The sequence below is a fragment of the Accipiter gentilis genome, chromosome 17 (genome assembly GCF_929443795.1).
Source record: "Accipiter gentilis chromosome 17, bAccGen1.1, whole genome shotgun sequence".
Taxonomy (NCBI): domain Eukaryota; kingdom Metazoa; phylum Chordata; class Aves; order Accipitriformes; family Accipitridae; genus Astur; species Astur gentilis.
The window spans coordinates 25,923,769-25,945,309 of NC_064896.1; the positions used below are offsets into that span (position 1 = coordinate 25,923,769).

General features: G+C 42.2%; 1 protein-coding gene across 4 annotated transcripts in view; it reads right to left on the bottom strand.

The window, feature by feature from the left end:
• NAV2 (neuron navigator 2) overlaps positions 1 to 21,541 on the bottom strand; it is a 231,546-nt gene that overhangs the window by 53,599 nt on the left and 156,406 nt on the right. For 3 of the 4 annotated variants that reach the window (XM_049820690.1, XM_049820689.1, XM_049820688.1), the window contains one exon: positions 1,861 to 1,999. In XM_049820690.1, coding sequence (XP_049676647.1) covers positions 1,861 to 1,999 — 139 coding nt within the window. Of the gene's footprint in view, positions 1 to 1,860; positions 2,000 to 10,824; positions 10,931 to 21,541 lie in introns of those variants that run through there. The other variant, XM_049820691.1, reaches the window with a different exon arrangement.

The window sequence follows — 21,541 nt, forward strand, 5'->3', positions numbered from 1 at the left end:
GCAGGGGACACTGAGAAGTCCACATCCCTCTGCAGATGTTTGCCAGTCCTTTGGGGCTCACCGCACCCAGGGGAACGCAAACCTGGGCACAGGCCATCATACAGTACTCCAGGTAAGACAGAAAGGGGATGTATGCAGCATTCACTGTGTCATGAGCTCTGGGCAGCAAAAAAATCAACCCTGCAAGCTACGCCTGGTTCCATCACTCTGAATTATTTTCCTTCCCTTGGCTGACAAGATTAGGATACTCTGTTCAAATGAAAACAAAGTATTTTATGGACAATAATTTGCAGGTAATAGTAATACCTAGAATAAATATTCTCAGCCATGAAAACTGAGGAGAGAAGCAGGTCACGGACGCACATCAAAAAACTGCAAACACAACTTGTACGTCTTGGCTCCCAGCTTCCTTTGCTAACGACTACGCTCCACTGCCTCTACAAGAGTCAGCTGCTTTTCTTCTGGTGTATCTCTGCTCTCTCTTGGATGCTGTAATAGTTGTGGAAGAGGAGTTCGTCAACACAGATTTTGATCTCTCAGAGGTGTTTCCAAGAACCTGATTCCATTGGAAGATAGAAGTCAAATGAGTTTCTATTTCTTTCCCCTTAGGTTAATGTTTAGTCACGTCTCCCTTTTTCTTCCTTTTTTTTCCAACAGTATTACAGCGCTGAGACAGTAACAATTGTCAAAAAATACTTCCAGTTGTCTGTGTTGCTCTCTCTGTTACATACTGAAAAACACACTTGATAGATCTTAACTCCTCTCGACTTGTATGGGACTTGTATTAGCAGTTTCAAGCACACATGCAGTCGCTGATACACAACCAGAGGCTAACTGGAAACCTTTAATGTAGGCTCAAATATGCACTTCGTGGCAAGGGAACAAACACTAATATATGCTTGCACCACAGTCTTGCAGGCAGAGTAACACTTCACAGCAACCACAAGTCTAGATTAAAACTGATATTTAAAAACAGATTGAGGGTCCAGTCATGAAAAGGACTGGAGAAGAATGAAGAGGAAAGAAACAGAGGAGAAGGTCGTACCTACATCCCTCTCCTCTACCTGCTGCAATGCCAAGTCACTGCATCCCGGTTGCTTTGACACCCAACACCCGAGTCCCTTGAGCAGGCGGGTGTACAAAAAGCAAAGCTGGAATTCTTAGTCCGGCACTTTTCCAAACAAAATTCTATACAACCGGGGAAAAAAGCAGTTCATATTACTGCAAATCTCTGTATTATGTAGTCTAACTGATGAATGAAAAACTGTTGGATACCTTCACTTGTTTTACCCTCTTTGGATGCGTGGTGTCTGAGCACAAAAAGTACACTTACGCTGCCGATGGATGTAAAATTTATCCTCCTATGAAATGCTGCCAAAAATAGAAAGCCTGCAGTAACACACAGCCCCGGAAGTTTAGAATAATCTATTTCATTTGCCTAGCACGCTTATGTTTCCGAAGGAAGTGTAAATAATCTTCGAACTTTCATGTTGACTTAATTAAATTGTATTATTTAAAAAAAAACATAATACCTTTTCTAGAGCTAAAAAAAATAAAAAATAAAAAAAAATCCCACCCACTGATGCATGTTTTCTGTACAGCAGCACGGCTAGGAAGGCAGAAGCCATTTGTTGCCACATCGCCACAGCAGAGATGCCACGGATTCCACGCAGAGAGGAAATATTCCTAATTGCCACATACGATAAGGCGGTTACTACTGCTTGACTTTGCCTTTTCAGTGATACTGTCTGTAACGAAGGCTCTCTGTGTGTTCAAGTTCATCCAACTTAAAACAATTATACCTGTTGCACAGAGAAAATAATAAATATCAACGTTGCTTGTCTAGGCCAGAAATCTTACCTGTGCATCTAAGTTTTTGCGGGAGGAGGCAGGCGTGTTGGCATAGGAGCTGATGGAGGAGCTAGTGTTAATGTCATCGGTACTGAGATTATCTATGGTGTCACTGATCCCACTGCTGACAGAGCTGCTGTCATCCCAGCTGGAGAAAAAGCACAACAAAGGTAGAAAACAAGGGTCAAAAGACAGAGCATCATTCAAAAGGAAAAGTATTATTTCTACATGCCTTGTCCTACTTGCGGTTGCCAAATGAAAACGGTCTGCTCGTTTCCCTAAGTTATCTTCTTTGCACTTCAAGTCTAAATTCATACAGCTCGTCCACTACGTGGTTGCCACAAAGCCCTAACGTATACCATCCTTAAGGCAATAGCACCAATGATGCAACTCTTCCTGACTCAACCGAAAGTCTGTACGAGTAGACAAACTTTCAAGTGACCCTTGAAATTTATCCCTGCAGTCCCAGAGCAGGGGAAGGTGGTGGTAAGGCGGCATCGCCAGGTAGGCACAGCACTGACTCGCTAAGCCGTAACGCAGAGATGGAGCTTAAACGCAAGGAAAAAATTCACCCTGAAGCAACCTTGTGTACCTGGTTGTTACACAGATCTGGGCAACGACTTGGATCTACCATCGACAGCATCACCGGTCTCAGAAATTTCTAGTAATTGAAAGTTTAGTTGTTCGGATGGTACATGACCCTGTTGAGCTCTACCACACATCCTTTTCAAGGAGATCTGTTAACAGCTTGCTGTTCAGGACTACCTTCTTCCAGCATGTGAGAGCTTCAACATTTTCTAGTAAATGAGAAACGCGTAACTGGAGGTTTAGGACACAGAAAGCACCAACAAAAAACGTCCACGCCTGAAGCGATTTGAGTGTTAGAACGGACAGAATCAAAACGATCCAAAAGTCAAGCCAGATGCTCCACTCCTAAAATGCCCATAAAAATAAGCTGCTTAAGGAAGAGATTTATAAACGGGTTTACAAGGGCTCCATCTCCAAGAACAATAAAGCTGGGATTGAAACACTGTCCTCTAAGTAGCTCTGTGAAGACATTTCAGTCCACTGATGGATAACTGCTGCTAGAAATGCATAAATACATATTTCACAGACCATTCGCGAAAGCTAGTGGTGAGAGCTTATCACCTGGCAGTTCTCTAGCTATTTACGACCACAGCCTCAGATTTTGGGAGCTCCAGACTCTCTTCCCTATTGCATTTCTGTTTGCTTTACAAACCTGTAACAAAGAGATCGCAGGGAGTTTTTTTTGATCAGAGACTGGAAGCCATTCACAAACTGATATACTGCACATTTGATATATGCATTTAAAATGGAAGCGCGTGTTGTGTAATTGAACTACGTAAAGAAAGGCAATTTATGTCCGGTTTCTTGAATTTTATTCATAGCTTCACCTCTGATTTACTATATAGCCTCACTGTATAACCTTTGGCAACTTTGAAATGAAAAGCATTTCTTTTTTCTCGCTTAGCGCTACAAAACAGCTACCCGTATGGGCTTTAACGATGCTTTCATAATTTTTAATTGCTTTTTGCTTACTCGGGAGTATTTTGTTCACCTGCATCTACCTAAGGCCTTCCAGGGAACTGAGCACAGCTTAACCAGCAGCACCATTTGCGGAACCGCAGGAGCAGTAGTGGCTGCGGGGAAGCCCTCCTCTGCGCGCCCGCAGAAAGGGTTATCGCTCGCAGCTGCTCTTTGCTACTGCTTTGTTCCCACTTACGGTCCTCATCAATCTGCCAGCACCGTCATTTGTGCCAATTCTCCCCGTATCGCTGCAGACGAGGCCAGCTAGGAAGCTCGGATCAACAGTTTCGGCACGCCGGATTAATTTGGCCTTCGGGAAATTTGGGGAGCGCTCAGCCAGGCTGCTCTGCTGGCAGAGGATGAGGAGGGACAGGGACAGACACCGGCACCGACCGCTGGCCCCTGCTGCAGTCTGCGATTCATGGAGCCTTGAGGTGGCCCTTCGCCCGGTGTCCTCTTTTTGGCCCCCAAAACACACTCCTGCCAGTTCTGATTGACTTCCAGGAGCGTCCCAGTTACAAGCAGGGCCCTGGCTTTGCAGAAGGATTTTCCAAACACCGTTTGGTAAATTCACCGACACTCCAGCTCTCCTGATATAGCTATAGTCCACAGCGGCGGTGATGCTACAATTTAAAGGAAAGATGTAATTTTTTTTCTCCTAGATTTGCCTTCACCTGGATATTTTTAAAGAGGAATCCGCTGTAATACAAAACAGAAGTACACGTTAAAATGAAACTCCCTACGCAATGTGAGACCCCCTGAGTCTGAGCAAGCCACCCAGCCAGATTCGACACAACAGTTTTCTTTGCTATTTTCCAAAGTCTTCCTCAGCATAACTGAATGAAAGATGTGCTGACCATACAAAGAAAATTCCCCCCCCCAGTGCCTAGTATGGAGAAATTAAAAACTTGGAAAAGAACCGAAAGACTTCTCTGAAGCACCTTTTTTTTTTAGAGTAGGCAGTTAAATATTATAATGCGAAATATTGAAACATATTACTTCTAAATTTCAGTTTTTAAAATGAGGCCCTATAACTGATATTTACTTCTATTTCAAAACACGTAACAGATTTCTGTTACAATTCCTAGATTTTATAAGTCTATAAAGTTACAAAACAGTTATTAAAATAACTGCATAAAAGAATACGCTCCTGATTTTCCAAAGTTCTGTGCAGCAACTAACATCTTTTCTATTTCTGAACCTATAATAAAATCCCACTAAAAATAATACCAGCAATGCCAAGGTTGTCCATGTTTCACAGTTTGATTTCCTTCTTATGGAGATATGGCAATGCCCACCCCCCCAGTGCAATAATGTTCTTCTGTGTGTCTTGGTTCCATCTGTAACGTGCAGAAACATTACCTTTCCAACCATTAGCCATTCTTAAACTATCACAGGCCCCAGTTCATCAGCATGTAAAGAATGCATCTAATGTTAATCATAAGCAGTTTTACTGCCATCAGCCAGTCCTGTTGACTTCAGTTGGGCAATCTAAGGCATTATGGAAACATTTGAGTGCCCTTCTGAACTGGGACACGTGCCTGAGGACAAAGGTAGAAACATGCACCTGAATACATTGATGGTTGTGGCTTCCCCTTAAATATATCCCGGCTTTTTAGTCTTTTATGTTCTGATGGAAAGTATGGACAACACAAAGTCTGTATTTTCAGGTTTACTAATCTGTTACTCAACTAAAATAGATTAGCTATTTTGAGGTCCGAAGATAGAGGTCTAGCATTTTGGCTGCCAGAAGCTAAGCAACACAGCTCTTGTAGGCGCGCTGATGACACCAAGCCATGATACCGATGCGCGCGGCTGTTCTGACACGGTGCGGTGCTGTGTCAGCTAAAACCAGACATCTCAGGTTTAGCTTTATTTAGAAAAACCACTTTGGTAGCAGGGTGGGAGTGGTCAGTCTCTAGCTAGAACAACGATAGGATGTAAGAGAAGAAGAAAACACAACGTCTTAAGAAATTGAAAATAATTTTGAAAACCTACATAAACCATTATTGACACTGTCGTTTGGAGTGACGCTAGGGACAGTTTTAATGGAAGTGAGATGCCTGTAGAATTCACTGAAGTCTGTAACTTCGATGCCAGTGCAAGCAATTTTAAAAGCATACAACACAGTCTGCTAAAAAAGTAATGCAATTAAAGCACATATACTGTTTACCCTGCTGTCAATGATGCATTACGCTAAAAGCTCTTCCCCCCCAGAAGCCCACGACACCGTATTTGGTGTAATAGCCAACAATATAGGACACACCACTCCGTGTCCGTATCTACACGTGGGTGAAGATTGCAGCTTCTCGAGAGGACAGCATCTGTGAACAAATTGAGGTATCTCTATTTCACATTGCTCTTGAAACAAGCCCAAGCCCTCCACATAAATTAGTTCACTTTTACCTTGATCCAATGCCTCGATGGTTCAAGTCAAAAGCAAGGAAGCAGAATGGGGAATCTAACAGCCCTAATTACACTGTTCTTGGCTCCCAGAGCCAAGATAACATCTTTGTAATTTAGCTGGTGCAATTAATAATTTCTGATGTCAGCAAAAGTCTACTCAACCATAACCTGAAGGTGAAATGTTTGGGCTTTCCTTTCTCTATTTGATCAATCACCTGAAACTTTACTTTGATGACTGAAAATTACAAAAAAAAAATGTTAAAAGTGTATTCCATATGAAAGCTACACAACCACCCACTTAAAAACCATCACCGCCATCACTTAAAAACTCCCACAAAGCTGCCTCCTGCTCTCTATGAAACCGAGCACCCAAAGCACCCTCCTCTCCCTCCCCATCTCAGCTTGCTCGCCCTAATGCGACTAGCAACGTTGCTACTCTAGATCGCCCACATTCAGAACCAGGTCAACTCCTCAAAGCTGCTTTTTGAAACAGGTTTGCAAAGCGGTTAGGCTCAGACTTGTATTTTTCCACAGTCTATCAGCACTTTTCCATCTTGCATAATCATCATCAACGGAATTGGCTCTTCTTTGTCAACTTGGACAGCACAGCACACGAAACCATCCTGCAAACCCCAGGACAGCCCCCCTCGCTGCAGAAATCTTCCCCCTTTTCAAGTCCAAAGCAAAGGAGTCATTAAACCACTACTAAATGAAGCTATTGTTAAAGGCGGAAAATGCACCCTTCTCTACGGATGGGTGGGGATTTTAACTTTGCTGGATCTTCAGTCAAAACCAAAATTACAATGAGCTGCTGAAAAATACATTTGTCCAAGGCAGGACCTTGGGGCTCTACAATAGTTCAAGTGGAAACATGGTAATTATCCTCTTCTACCTAAAAATTTAACTATTTATGAGTTGATAAGAGAACAAATAAAACCCAACAACAACAAAAAAAGGGCAAGGTGTAAAATGATCGAAACTTCACAGCATCTTCAAAGAATTAAATAGAAAAATAAAAAAGCCAGAAAAATGTAAATGTGCTATAAAGCGAGATACGAAATACTGCGATTTCCACTGTTTTCTTCTGGGATTTCCTACAAAACTGACATCGCTGTGTCAGAAATCCAAAAACCTTATACAGACCCTTGCATGGTTCCCCTTTCAAATTGTTACGAAAGGTGACAAATAACTGTTCGCAAAAGAATGGATGGAAATCTACTTCAAGAGAAGTGAATTTAATTACTGTGTTTTACGTGGTTATTAATCACCCCCCCCCTCCATGTCTTCAGTTACTCTCTTCTTATTAGAGCTTATTACAGATATTTCAAAATAAACCACTTTGTTTCTAACCAAAAGGTGGAGCCCAGGGACAGGACCGTTACCTTGAAACACTTTGTAAAGCCAGACCATGAAAAAGTGAAAAGTAAACCAGGCAAAATGAATACAGACCATTTCCAGCTGTTCTTTCTGGAGCAGAATCTAATCCTTTTAACGACATTTTTTCTGGTGCAGAGTTAAACTGCTGTAAGTGTGCTGTGAGCTATTCAGACCGTTTTCGTGTTCAGTGACTATTCGGTTTACCGCCAACAAGCTGAAATGCGGCTCTCTGTCAAACTCTGTTTAGAATTCATCCAAGATAAGGTTTCAGGATTTACATTTAAAAAACCTATTTGTTAAAGAGAGTAACTCACAGAAGAAAAGTATCAACTAGTGTTGAAAAACAGTGCGTAAGGAAAGATTTGTAGAAGCTAGGAAACTGCACATGCTCTTCTCATTTAATCTTTTTATATCAGTGCTAATAACCTTATAAAAATAACACTGGATTTTATTTTGTCCCTTAAAATCTGGCCAGGAATTTGACCAAGCCATTGTCAAACTTGAAGTGAACACAGCTGAGCACACACACGTAGGAGCTGCTAAACCCAGCTAATCGCAGGCAGTTTACCCTTTGAAACACTCTAAAGCTTCATGAACGCAATCGGACTTTCTACGAAACTCATCGTCTCCTGCTCTAAAGCAGAAATTCCAATGGCACCTTCTCCACCTGCACACATTTTGCTCAGAGACCCTTCAGTCCTTCCCTGTCGAGAGTCACTAAATGCAGCAGCCCGCACAACTCTATTCAGTTGCAAAAAGGTTGACTGGTGGAACTCGTTTTTTTGGCCATTGTTGACGACAATGGTTCCTCTGGCATCGCACAGCCTCGGGGAGGCGGGGGGTGGAGGGGGGGGGGTGGGGGGGAGGCGAGAAACCAGAGCAAGGCATCGCCTTTGACCCAAGTGCTGGAAGAACACAAACTCCCAGCTAGGTCTGAAAAATTTAGTGTAGAGTGCTCCAACCAGCTACCAACCCCTTTTTCCTGGACTCACGACCTAGAAACCGTATTTTTGGTGTTCCCCATTTACTGTTCTGTCTGAAGACTTACTGAGTTTATAAGCAGTTTATAGACCTGCCCTGCACCGGGGGCACAGAGGACCCCCGCGGCCAGTGGCGCCCTCGCCTCCCTGCTTTGAAGGCCACGGGATCGATACCCATCCCTGGTCGCCTCGGTGTGACTCCATTGACTCCAACTGATTTGCACCAGTGAAAGCTGGAAAGAAAATCAGTGTCTTCATATCACTATAAGGCCAGCGTTAAATCTTAGTTGTTACTATGTAAAAAAAAGATGCTTTGTTTGTTATGCCTTTGTTTCCAAGACAGTAAGAAGTGCTGAGAAAAGCCTTCTAGTGCAAGTCAGAAATCCTTGTTTATGTACAAGGTGCTCTCCAGAAAATAAATCCCCGTAAACCGTACAGCCTGCATGTGACACCGATGGGACTGAACAAATCCGAGGTCGAGCCAAGGCTGCTGGGGATGCTGCGACAGACTGTCCCAGCTCCCTGCATCAGCCCGAGGGACTGGGGAGGAGTTCCCTGGCAAGGATGGAGGTGTGGATCACCACTGCCATATGCCTTCTCCTCCCTCTTGGCCAAGTCCCAGCCCAAACGCCTCCCTCCTCCAAGCAGGCGGAGAAGGTGCCCTGCCCAGGGGATGGAGAGTTATGACAACCAAACACCAGACTGCGCCTCTTTCTTGCCCCTGCCTTACTTCCCAGTTTATACTTTCTTCTCCCCCAAAAGCAGAGACCTTCGGGATCACGTCACCTCCTCGTACAAAGGCACTATTTAAAGTTACGACTTAAAGAAGGGGCGGCGCTCACTGAAAACACTGACATGGTTTCTGACACCCATCTCCTACCTGCACGCTCCTCCAGCACTGGGCTGAACTGGTGAGAGCTCAGCAGCTCACCAGCACTTACTGGTACCCGGCAGCCTGCTTCACCAAAGGCTCCAATACACAATAAAAACGGGCTTAAACACACGAAGAAAAAGACTAGATGAGCTGAATTCTTACAGGACTGACGTAACTAAAACACGGAAGGAAAGGAACGAAGGGTAGTGTGGAAACAAAACTATGCAAGATGCATTGAAATTCCCTGCTGCTGGGTGCGCTTTTGAAAGATTCACGGCGCTGGACCCACCTGCCCCTGCGGCCACTTGCCCCACGGCCAGGGCCACTTTCCCACCCACTCCCCCAGCACAAACGGTCAACTGGGACCACTGGGCAGCCTCGCCCAGGGAAAGGTGGCTACTAAACACACCCACAGAGCCAAAACCTCCAGCAGCTGGCAGGTAGAATACGGCTCCTTTGCTTCCCAGTCTGGTTTTAATCCCTCCTGACACCGTAACCCCACTAGTGACACCAACGCAAAACTTTAAAGGTCTGCGGGCTGGAACCCCAAGCAAGAAACATGCAGGCACAAAATGAAGAAGTGATATATATGCATGAAGAATTGAAGCAATTCTCAGTCACCGTTGAAGTTCTTCCTCACTCAGAATACACCGTAAAGCTTCTACATAAAGTGATCAAGGCAAAAATCTGTGCACAGCAAAACACAGATTTCACACATGACAACTGCTCCTCTCTCACACAGCAGTATCAGCTGCCGCTAAGGACACGGAGACAAAGATAATGCATACGCTTGCACACTCTTCTCCCAGCAGAAAAAAAAAGGGAGAAACCCACAAAATTTGTCTTTCCGAACGCATTACAGCCTGCTGACATATGTCTTGAAATAAAGCTGAACTTGGCAATAAAAGCTGTTAATTTGATCGCAGGGCACAGCACTGTCCCTCAGGAAGCCGAACCCCTGAAAAACACCCACTGTTATCATGCCGGTGATTTATAGAACAGACAGAAACATAATCAAGTGAAATACTTTATTCTTTGTGATATGGGGATGTGCGGAAGATGTCAGCTACTACCACTTCTGAAAGCCGTTTTTTTTCCTAGCAGAACTGCAATATCCTAAGTAGTACCTGTAACTCCTGGATTATGCCAGCCTTTAAAATTAGGCTCATTTGAAAGAAACTGTAAAAGGAAAAAAAATCTTCTAACTTTACACAGACAAATTTGCACAGGAGTGAGAATAAGAACTGCGTATTATGTCCTAAAAAGCAAGTGCACTCTGGGCTGTGATTTGGCCTGAAAGCCTCACGCACGCCTTTGTTTCCCTTCACAGTGAGCTCATTCCCACAGAGGTTCCTCCTTTGCACAGAAAGCAAACTTAGAGTGCTAAAATAGAACAAAGCCCCACGGTTTTCTGAGGCGAAAAGCCGGTAACACTAGTGGAAAGATAGCCGCTTCGATTGCAACCTATGAGACGCTAGTAATTATCGATAAACCTCCCAGAATCCTGAAGTTCAGCCAGAAAAAACAAATACAGTAATAGCTGTCAGTTCTCACGTGGGGAATTTCCTATCATGTTCGTCAAATATCTGTAAACTGCTAAAAATATATATTGATTTCATGTAGCATACAGCCATTCGAATGAAATAGTGCAGGGAGAAAAACTTCTCAGATTTACTCCATCACCTAAGGTGTTTCCGTTGCTGCCAGCATTTACAAAGCTAAACCTGCTCACACAAAGACATAACACAACATACTTCCATGCTTTCAAAAGTGCGGAAAATCTCTTACCTTGCAATATTCCCAGGCCAAAGCACCTCTCCACCTTGTTGCCCATGAAGAATTCCAGCAAAGGGGCTTAGATTTATTTTGCAGGTTGATACCTTCATTAGGCTACCATCCAACACCCCCCTAAATAAAACAGCTTCTAACTCGACTATCTAGGAAGAGACTCGAAAAAAATTTGGAGCAAGGCTGTTTTCCAACAGAGCCCTCAACATTCAGCAGCTCTGAAAGACACTGGAAAGTAAAGCCTAGCTGGAAGGTGATCATCAGAAACTTCCCCTAGAAAGAAATCTGATCCCTCAACAAAATTAACCTCTGAAGTGCTGAAAAAGTGAGAGGTCAAGACTTTCTGCTGGGACTAGGTCATCTGTGAAAAGCTGTAACCTGATGGCAGTGAAGCAGGCAGACCGGGTGCCTCCAGATCACATACCGTATCGTGTGAAGTAAAAGCTCATGTCAGCAACCCTGTACTTGAAGGTACTAAATGACAGTATTTGATCTCAGCTGAAAGACTACAATCTCTAAAAGTGCATTTCCTACTCTGCTTTTATAGAGGGATTCGACAACGTGACTGCTGAAACGACTAAAGTTTTATGAGAATGTAGCAGGAGACATAGCCCAAATGTTTGAACATAAAATATTTGGAATACCGGTAAAATACAAAATTCTTTTTTTTGGCGGGGGGGTGGGGGGGTGGGGTGGGGTGGGGTGGGGGTAGAAAAACATTTTCAATACAAATGGTACTGAAAATAGCAATTTATCCACTGGTCTTCCCAATAAAGACCTTATGAAACCGGGACAAGATATGTAAGATTTATCCAAGTAGGGATTAAACACATTAATCCTTGTTTACAGTTGTAAAGTAAGGGGCTTATTACTTCCCTTTATTTCAAGTAGAACAGAGATGGGTATTTATACGTATTTGGTTGATAAAAATTTATGGTGGTCAGCATTCAAAACTCCTATTTTAGCCTAATATAAATCTTTTCTGACAGCATTCTTCCCAGATCTCTGCGTTCTGCCGTACACGTGGGATTTTTTTTTTTTAATTCTAACATGTGAAATGACACCAGCCTTCTTTATGGTGGGTAGCAGTGCTTAGAGGCACTAATTACCCTTACGCTAGCTGCTGCACGAACGTAACCTGTAAACTTTAGAAAACCTGTACGACAGTGAGAACTGGAAAGCTGCTCCCTTCTAGCCCATATGGACTCTTCACTCATGGAGCATCCTGTGCGCAAACGGGCACAGAACTTAAAACGATACAGGTACCCCCCAAAAAGAGAACTACAACAGGAATGGTAATAATAACACAGACGATGGAAAACACAGCGGTGGGCGACAGCCATGACCAGCTGGGCATAGAAGGCAGCACCGGAGCTTGGAGAGCGAGAGATCAGGCTGCCCATGGGTGGATGAAGAATCAAGTCTGGTTCAAGGTCACTGTGAGCAGGACGGAGCCGGTGGGAGAAAGGCTACAAGTAGATGTGTGAAGAGTCTGGGGACAAGGAGTTGGAATGGGGAAACTGAGGTCAGGGGTGAGGTCTGGGAGGGTGTTCTGAGGCTGCAGACAGACATCTATCAGATGTAAAGCCACGGTGGGGAGATAAGATGAACTTGACAAACAGTTGGAAGTCAGGGAATTGGACTGCCAAATGGAGAAAACGGATCGGGAAAAGAAGTCTGAGCTCATGAAATTACAGTAAAACACACAAGGAGAAGGGATTAAATTCAAGATAGAGCCTATAGTATTTATCTCATTCTGTTATTTAAATGGGGACACACAAAACACCGAGTCTTGCTGTAGCTGACACAGTCACCAGCATTGACCAACACACTGCCTTCCAGCCAAGTGGGAATAAGCAAGTCCATCCCCATTATTACAGAGAGGTTTGTTCACTAAGCAAGAAACTACATTTCTAACCCAACCAGGGTAGATTTCCCTGGTTGTCCAGGTTACGGATGAGGGGTCCTGTCATGAAAAGGAGATGGGCAGCCTTTCAGATGGAGGAAGCGGGGAAGACAATACCGCGCTGTCGTCTTAGCCTCACCTCAACAAAACCACCAATCGTTCGGCCCAAAACCAAAGAGAAGAGAAGGAAAGAGTAGTCCGAAGTCAACTATACCCACGTATTTATTAACTCTGTTCAGCTTGGGTACCCTATCTTAAATAAAACACATCTCTTCACACAACACCGTATTTTTGGTTTAAAGAGTTAAAAAGCAGTATCCAAAGGTTATAAAAGAAAGACTTTGTGGAGCTATTCTGCTGCCAAAACCTTCAAATAAATGAGTCGCAGTCTGAGCTTGCCTTTCTACGCCGGAGTCTATATTTTAGCGGCCACGGTGTTACTATAGCAACACAGAGGACTGGTAATTTAGAGGCTGGTGGATGTGACAACTTGCAATTTAGAACAATACTAATAATAAAGGCGGCTTGGGGAAAGCATCATTTAACACAAATGTTTGTGTTTTAAAATGAAAAAAGGCCTTTTTTTTTTTTTTTTTGCAACTGGATGATTATCTATACTAAGTTAGTCTGGTGGTGGATAAAAGATAGAAACACGACTCTTCTTCTGCTTTTTGGTATGTCTGCACCCTAGAGTGCAGTCAACCCACCCCCTTTGCGATGTGCATGTGTATAAATCCAAAGCTGCAGATGTCATTACCTTTGCTGGAGATTAGACAAGAATCACACAGCTTTTTAAAAACAAAAGTATGCATTATCCTTAACGAAAGTGAGGGTGAAGATACGCAAGGACTATTATTAATCCCTTCTTGCCTCTGCTGAGTTTAACTGGTATCCTTTATTAACAAATCCCGTAAACTGCTCCTCATTCATTACTTTAATCACCAGTTACTAGAGATAACTCTCAGATATTACAGATACTTAGAAGAATTACAACTGGAACAGCAAAGCTTCCTCTAATCTCTAACATCCTTCCTGTCTTCATCAAAATAGCTCCCACAAACATGATGTTTCTTAATTATCTGCTCACAGAGCTGTATAGGAAATTAGCGACTGACTTGTAACTTAATGGTAAGTAAGAACGGCCAGAAATATTGTAATTCCAAGAATAATCAAATCTGAAATTGTAACCTAGGGAAAAAAAAAAAAAGGATCCGAGGATCCCATCTGTTGAATCTCCAGCTCCAAATAAAACCAAAATCACAAGATTAAGGTACAGCATTACTCTCTGTACACCAATCTACAGCCCCATTGTCCTTCGCTTTCCTGGCAGCCCATACACTGCAAAGGAGGAGGGATTTTGCAACATAATACCCATAACACTAAATACAGAGGGATATTTCCAGATGAATTTTACATGTAGCAATAATCATAGTTTTATGGGTCAGGAAGTTCAGAAGATTAGTGTGTTATGGCTGCAGTTTATAAAAGCGTTTGTGTTAGAAGTTTCGCATAGCAATCGGGTGAGATAAGCTACAAACAGCTTCACATTAAGTTCTTTTATGGTAGTTTAAGTTGGGGAGAAGTAAAAAGACCCCAGGTATTAATTTACCTAAAGAACAGCTGCTTAGAAAAGCCTGCAAAGTGTCCTAATACTCGGCGTAATAAAATCATTGCACCTCCAATCGCTTGTTCTTTCTCCCCACGCTCGTGTGCTATTCCCATTAACCTTAGTAAGAATCATGTTTGTGGTCTGAACTCAGCTAAAACTGGAGGCAGGAAAATAAGACTTATCAAAGAAATGTGCGGTTTGATTCTTATTTGAAAAGGCCCAAACCCATAATTACAGGTTTGCATTCTAGGTTAAAGCAGCACAAGTCTTGCTGCATTTCAAACTCTCCCTCAGAGAACACCAAAATGCCTGAAAAGTGGGGGGTTACGGGAATACGTTAATTTCCTTGGTATTTTTTTTTTCTCATTAGCTGAGATACATCAGCTAGGAGCTTATAAAACGTCTGCATTTGATGACTGCAATGATTATAAAAGTAACGCAAGCAGCATAGACTGTGCAGACACTGCGCTTCCCAGTCTGTGTAAGCTGGTTTATAACGTGTGGTATGAAGCGTCTGCCACATTTCACCCGGGAAGAGACTCCCCTACAACTGGGTAAACTGGTGTCTTCAAATAATCTCCACAGTAATTTCTTAAGCCTTCTTTTTCTTTCTTTCCTCCCAAAGAACACCAAGTTTATTTGAGGAAAAAATAGATTTGTAAAGCCAAAACATACTCTGAGCAGACTCGAACATGCTTTTGAACACACCTCTATGCTTTTAACTTGAGCACATTAAACAAAAATGTACATTTTTAAAGTACTTTTATTGATTAAATATATGCATGAGAAAATAAAAGCAGAAACACAGCAACACTGCTGCACCATTACAACTATTATGGATCACACTATAGGGCTACAATTCCATGTATCAACCTAAACTAACTATGTTTCGTGTTACAGTAAATTAAAAAAAAAAAAAATAAAAAAAAATCCAACTTCTTGTATTCATATGTAATTGCCAATCCTGGGAAGGTATTTCTAATTAAATCCAGAGGAACATTGGAAGCAATATAAACCCACAATTAAGAGAAATGGTAGCAAATAGACCCTAGCTGCCACAACCTTGTGAAGTTGTGGCTTTTCATTGTGGTTCCAAAGGGAGCTTGGGAACCAGCAGAAGCGGGTCTGGAAAAATGAAGATCCGTTTTTTAATTCCCCTCAATCTGCTGAACGCAAGAGGCACTAAGTTTGCAGACTGATGAGGGATATGTGCTGTGAAATACTCTTCTTCACACTCTTAAACCTCGAGGGTAGGAGTCCTCTCTTGCCTTCGAGACTTCCCTGAGAGCAGACAATTATATTACGGTGGTGCTGCCTGGATTTACTCATTTTTAGAAGTGAACGTATGAAGCGTAGAAAACTTTAGGATTTTGTTGAAATTACTCATATAGGTAGTATCCTACAGAAGAAAGTAAAAGGGAATCATCAGTGTGCGCTCCTGCATGGATCCATATGCAAGGCACAGGAACTGACCGCTCACAGATTTAGGGAAAGATGGTGAGATTTTTCTAGTCGCCCGGCAAGTCACTTGCCACTTAAGTCAATGGCAAAATTTCACCTGACTTAAAGAGTAGGGATTTCAGCCCTGAAAAGACCGTGCATACGCAGAAAAGCCAAATATGGAATAAGATTAATGATTTGGAATAAGATTCACAATTATTGCATTGATAAAGCGTTAGGAAAATAGCACGAGACAGACTTAGCATCTAACTCCTAGGAATTTCTTTTCATTGACCGACCGTCAAAGAAAACCACAGCTTCCTCTGACAAGGTGACATGCATGCCTGATGGAGAAGAACAGACTATTTATGTATGTGTAATATATGACAAAAAATGGGTTTGTAACATTTTATATTTGCTTCAAAGATCGTTGAAAAAATGCCACTAGCCTACACGGAGCACTTGTGTTGACACAAGTGTGAGGCATACTTTTCACTATACCCACTTCAAATGAATAAGCGTATCAGAGTGAATAAACACAAACGGCTACTTTCTAGTGGCAGTGGAGAAAGAAAAAGGCAGGCAACTGGAGATAATCCAATAAAAACGGAGGATGCTGAGCAGCAATGCAGATCGCACGCTGTTATCCGAGAGGAATTCCAAATGAACGCTAAATCCAGGGGTTATACTCGGATGATCCAAACTTTTGTTTCTAAATTTAAACACACTACCAAGTCTCAAACTCCTTCAGTGAGAAATGCTGTCAATGTATTTACTACATACACATGTATATGCTTTCATATCTCTGTTTTCTATGCTATCTAATTCTTTCCAGATACAGCAAATAATCAAACAAATATATATATAACAGGGCAAATAGCTTGTTGGTAAGAACAGTCTATACAAAATGGAAAAAATCTGATCTTAAAATCCAAACAGTTAATATAGTGAAACACAGGAATGAAATATCATTCCCGTTGTTTTAAATGCAGTTTTCTATGTGTCCTTCTCCAAACCATAAAAACCAGTCCTCCTTCCAAAGAACGTAACACTGCCAATCACAGATTTTGACACACACGCCACTGACCAAGGAGGAAAATTCAATTCTTCCCATCTAAACTGCTGAATAGAATAACAGTTTACTTCTACATTGTTACAAGACTTTCTTGTCTTCTGCAACCGTAAAGATTTTGATCACAGCTTGATCCCTAACTTACAAAGTTATAAAAATAGCGTAGCTGGCACGATTGCTTTCTTCTCAGGACCCTGAAAAAATGCTTTGGGATGAATATATGACAGATGTCCAAGTATGATTTACAGTTTGTTTTCGGAGCTTTCTAACACATCTTTGTCAACAAGCAACATAGTAGAGAACAGAGACATCAGCTATGAAAGAAGCTATACAAATCTAGAGTCTAGGAGCAAAGTTCTTTACGGCCAACGAGGTAGAGAACAGCTCAGAAAGAGATAAAATTTGAACTACAGATTCTGTTTCAGCCAGCAGGACCAAGGGACTATGTCACAGGACGCATTCAGGCCCAAGAAGGACAGGCCAAGCGTAGTATCTACAGAACTACACATATAGATACTTCTGGTTGAATAAGCAGCTCTACCGGTAGTTGTAGTATGGTTTTGAAAATTCCTATAGAACTTGATTTACCCTCCCACGCACCCCCAACAAAATACTAAAATCATTAGTGCTTAATCAATAGCCGTCATTAATTGTCTCATTGCAGTCGTTAATCATCCTCATGGCACCCACTGTAAAAGCACTGCTGTCAACTACATGTATCTTAGTCAAACCCGGTTCAGTTATGACCAATAGAGTTTGCCCATCTTAATTGCTTCGGCCTCCCCCTAATCAGATATATCTCTGCATTTACTGTTGTTTATTGTTGCTGTAGCTGTTAAAAAGCTAGTACATCCCACTAGAAAAGTAAGCTCATTTATCCTAATTAACATAGAACTATTAAATCGAGCTAGCATCATTATAGCTTGATCTTTAATGTTTGCAAATCCTCTGTATTACTGACTCTATAAACACTCAAACCACACGAACACTTCAACTGAGTAATGAGCAAAGAACAAAGATGCAAACTCTCAACTACAACAAAAATTAATTTTCCTTTATTTTGAGACTCCATCTGCATTTTTCTAATAAAACAAAGGGATCTACTTCACCCTTAACAACACAAGGATGTTCCAAAGATTGTATCCGAGCCAAAAGACATGCCTGCCCCAGATTACCTTGCAAAATCTTTCCACTCTTTCGAGCGCGCTTTCCCACGTGAATTGCTTTTTTCTTATTCTTACTGGTACTGCCTGTCAAATAGACTAATTTGCCATTTCCAAATTCATAGTAGACAGTTAATGCAATATAGAACTTCAGACATTTCTCCTCCCTGCCACTGTTGCCTATGCCTGGTTAAGAAAACCACTAAGTTTTCTTTAAATTTATAATCTTCCTAACACAAAAGGTAATGGAATCAAACCGCTTACCTACAAGACAGCTAGCGTGTACTTTTAAACAAAAGTCTTTCCTGGCTCTACATTTTATATTTCTGTGAATAATGCCCGCAACTCTTACGGACTCAATATTTTTTGCTCATTTAGAGGTAGAAAATATTATTAAGCAGTAAGAAAACCCCAAGCTTGTCAGATAAAACACTGAATTTAAACTAGTACTTGAAAATTGCAGCTGATGAGAAGTATGCCCTCCATGAAACTCCTTACCTCACGAACACTTGTGGCAATCCCAACTTGCCCACGTGAACTTCTGACCTTCACTAGCCCTAATAAAATTGCATCCGTAGATCACCTGAAAAGACTGATGATCCTCCAGATTAGAGTACTGCAGCATGCATTTCAGGTAGCTAACACATCAGCTTTATGGAAGCTCGACAGGAGGAAATTTCAGCCGCTAGACTTGCTCTTACCAAAAGGTCAACATTTTATCTGCAACGTCAGTAAACCAAAAACTTATATTCCACTGCTCAAAAATTATTCACCTAGAGGGAAAACACCCTTCTCCTTACAAACCCAGGAAGCCTCTAAGGGTGAAATGTTCTGCTTTTATTCCACCAGAAGGACAAGGTGACAGTCGACACGTCGTTTAGACTCTGCAGGGTACCAATTGGCTTTGCCACGGTTGCCCGTGCTCCTCAACAACGGCTCTGGTAGCTCAACGCTACCCAAATCTGTCCTTACACAGATGCTCGGCAGAAGCTACCTCAGAACAACGATAGTGACCGTGAGCCCACCGGTGAGGAACGTAAGGCTTCCTCCCCACAGCAAGCTACTCGGAGCAGAGATTGCAATTAGTACACGACAGGGCAAATTCAGTTCACGGTTTCCACACCAGGGAGGAAGGTCAACGTAAACACGGTGGATTGCTGCAATTCCAGTGGAGAAGAGCGTGGGGCTTGGGAAGCAGAAAGTCTGCAGAAGGAACAGCAAAGTCTAATGGGTGCATAACAACTGAATATTGATGTGGTGAGCTATTGCATTTAACAGTTATTTTCTTTTGAAACTGAACTACTAATTCCAAACATCTGTGCCTTCTAGGGCCCAGATTATCTGATATCCAATATCGTTATCTGATACCTGAAAAATTAATCTGGTAATAACTTGTAAATTATATTCTTACAGTTTCCTAACAGGTAAATATTTCTATTATAAACCTTATGAACTATGTTAAATATTTAGTCTGGAATGCCAGATAACAACTCTTAGATCTTTTCCCAAGATACTATGGGCTTGGGGTTTTTTTTTTATTTCATTGTAAGTAATAAGCCGAAAGCAGAGCTCAGTGGTGTCAAAATCCTATCAGAAAAAATCAGTACAGCTATAAATACAGAAGGCATAGCTACACGGGGTTATGAAACATCGTTCAGAGATTCCTGAACTGGTGCTGCATTATGCTTTACAGATGCACATCTGAAGATACTAAAGTGGGTCTGGATGCAACGCAGATTCAGCATGACACAACCTCGGCTGTCACATCATTACGTTTTATAGGGCGTCACTCATTTCTACCGCTAGGCACTCTCATCCAATGGGCCAACTTCTACTCGTCTTACTCGTTTAAGTTAGTAGGTCAGGAGGACAAGTGGGAACTTTCTATTCGACATAATGAAATGAGAAAACCTAGGCGTCCAGAAAATGCGTGGGAAAGGAGGGAAGAGACAAAAGAATACATGGAGATGCCCTTCAGGTCCAGCTCACCAAAAGCCCAGCCTTCCTACTGGTCAGAAATACCACGGTCGCAAGATGCAAAGCACAGATCTAATATAAACGTGGCTCTGATTCGCGTGTTCGAAAACTTTTCAGGGAGTAACTCTGCCCACGCTACTCTACCTCTCCCCAGAGCCAGGTCTCACCCGTCCTCGCCCAGGTGGCATGAAGTCAGTATAAAACTACTAAACTTTGTGCTAAGGCACAGCAATACGCACCAGCATGCACCCAGTAATTAGCCAACACGGGGTTAATTATTATCACGCATCATTGCATTATCATGCATTCGTTCGCCCTTTTGTTTCATTTTATTTTCATTATAATCAGGTGCGAGGACAGATGTTGTCAGTGCCAGAAGTGACACTAATCCGGGGCTTCTTCCCTGCGTGTGTCTCTGGTATGTGTGGTTATCTTCAGGGTCTATCAGGGTCGGTAGGCTGCTCTTCATTGTCTTAGCTATTTATTTGCACTCCAAAACTTTGCAATATTCATTAACGTGACGCATCATTTTACAAATGAAAGTGCTAAAGACAAAACCCAAGATGTGCACTATTGGCTGCGTGCACAGCGTAATTAACATGCATATGATCCGCATGCAAATCATGTTATTGAAAATAGTGACTATTAGCATAACAAGTGCTTATTATTTATTGAGATGCAACTCAAGCAGGCATCCTGCTGGGGTCTAAACATCCTTCCTTTAAACAGCACCATCTTTTCTTTCTTCCTTTACACATTCTTCTCTCCTCTTGATGATTAACAGCACAGAAAACAGGGAGACTCCCTTCTGTGCCTTTGTTTAAAGGGGGAAATCTTGTGTGTTTAATTGCCCTCAAGCATCTGATCCAGTTCAAAGCTCAGCGGAGCCTCTCCTATGGTGCTACATTCCCCTCCCACCCCCATCATTACTGAACTGCAGGCTGTTTAAATGATCTGTTAATATATGCAACCTCACCTACATTATCTCTCTCTAATTCTGAACTGATAACAAGTTAAAAGCAGAAAGGCTGCTTTTTTTTTTTTTTTTTTTTTTAAAGGAATAAGATGGGAATAAAGTGGGAGACAACAAAAGCTCAACTGTGGCAGTCATAAAGCTTTTAAAAGTCATGCCATCCTTGTCAGATGAATTTAACCTTTTAATCATTCCAGCCGTGACACGTAACAGGAAAGCACAATTTTACCTTTTTTTTTCCTCGCTAGATCTGTCTGAGCAAAGCTTTCTTGCTGGATGAATTCTGTTAGCCCTGTCTGCTGAGAGGTCTGTATCACTGGTGCTGGCACTTGTTTCCTCGCTCCACTCCCTACCCTGCAGAAGTCTTGAGGTCCCAGGGTCTCTGCAAGACTTTTTAACCTTTCCTAGCATTTTTGTAAGAGCAAAAACTTGCCAAACTCTTCCTTGCCCAGGAATTCCTGCCCCAGCCCCAGCCCTCCTGGGTTTTGTGCCGCATCTTTGTTCTCTCTGAGGCTACGCCCTCGGCTTCAGAGATGGCTGCGTTACAGTAATGAAATAATTAGCAGGGGGAATGATT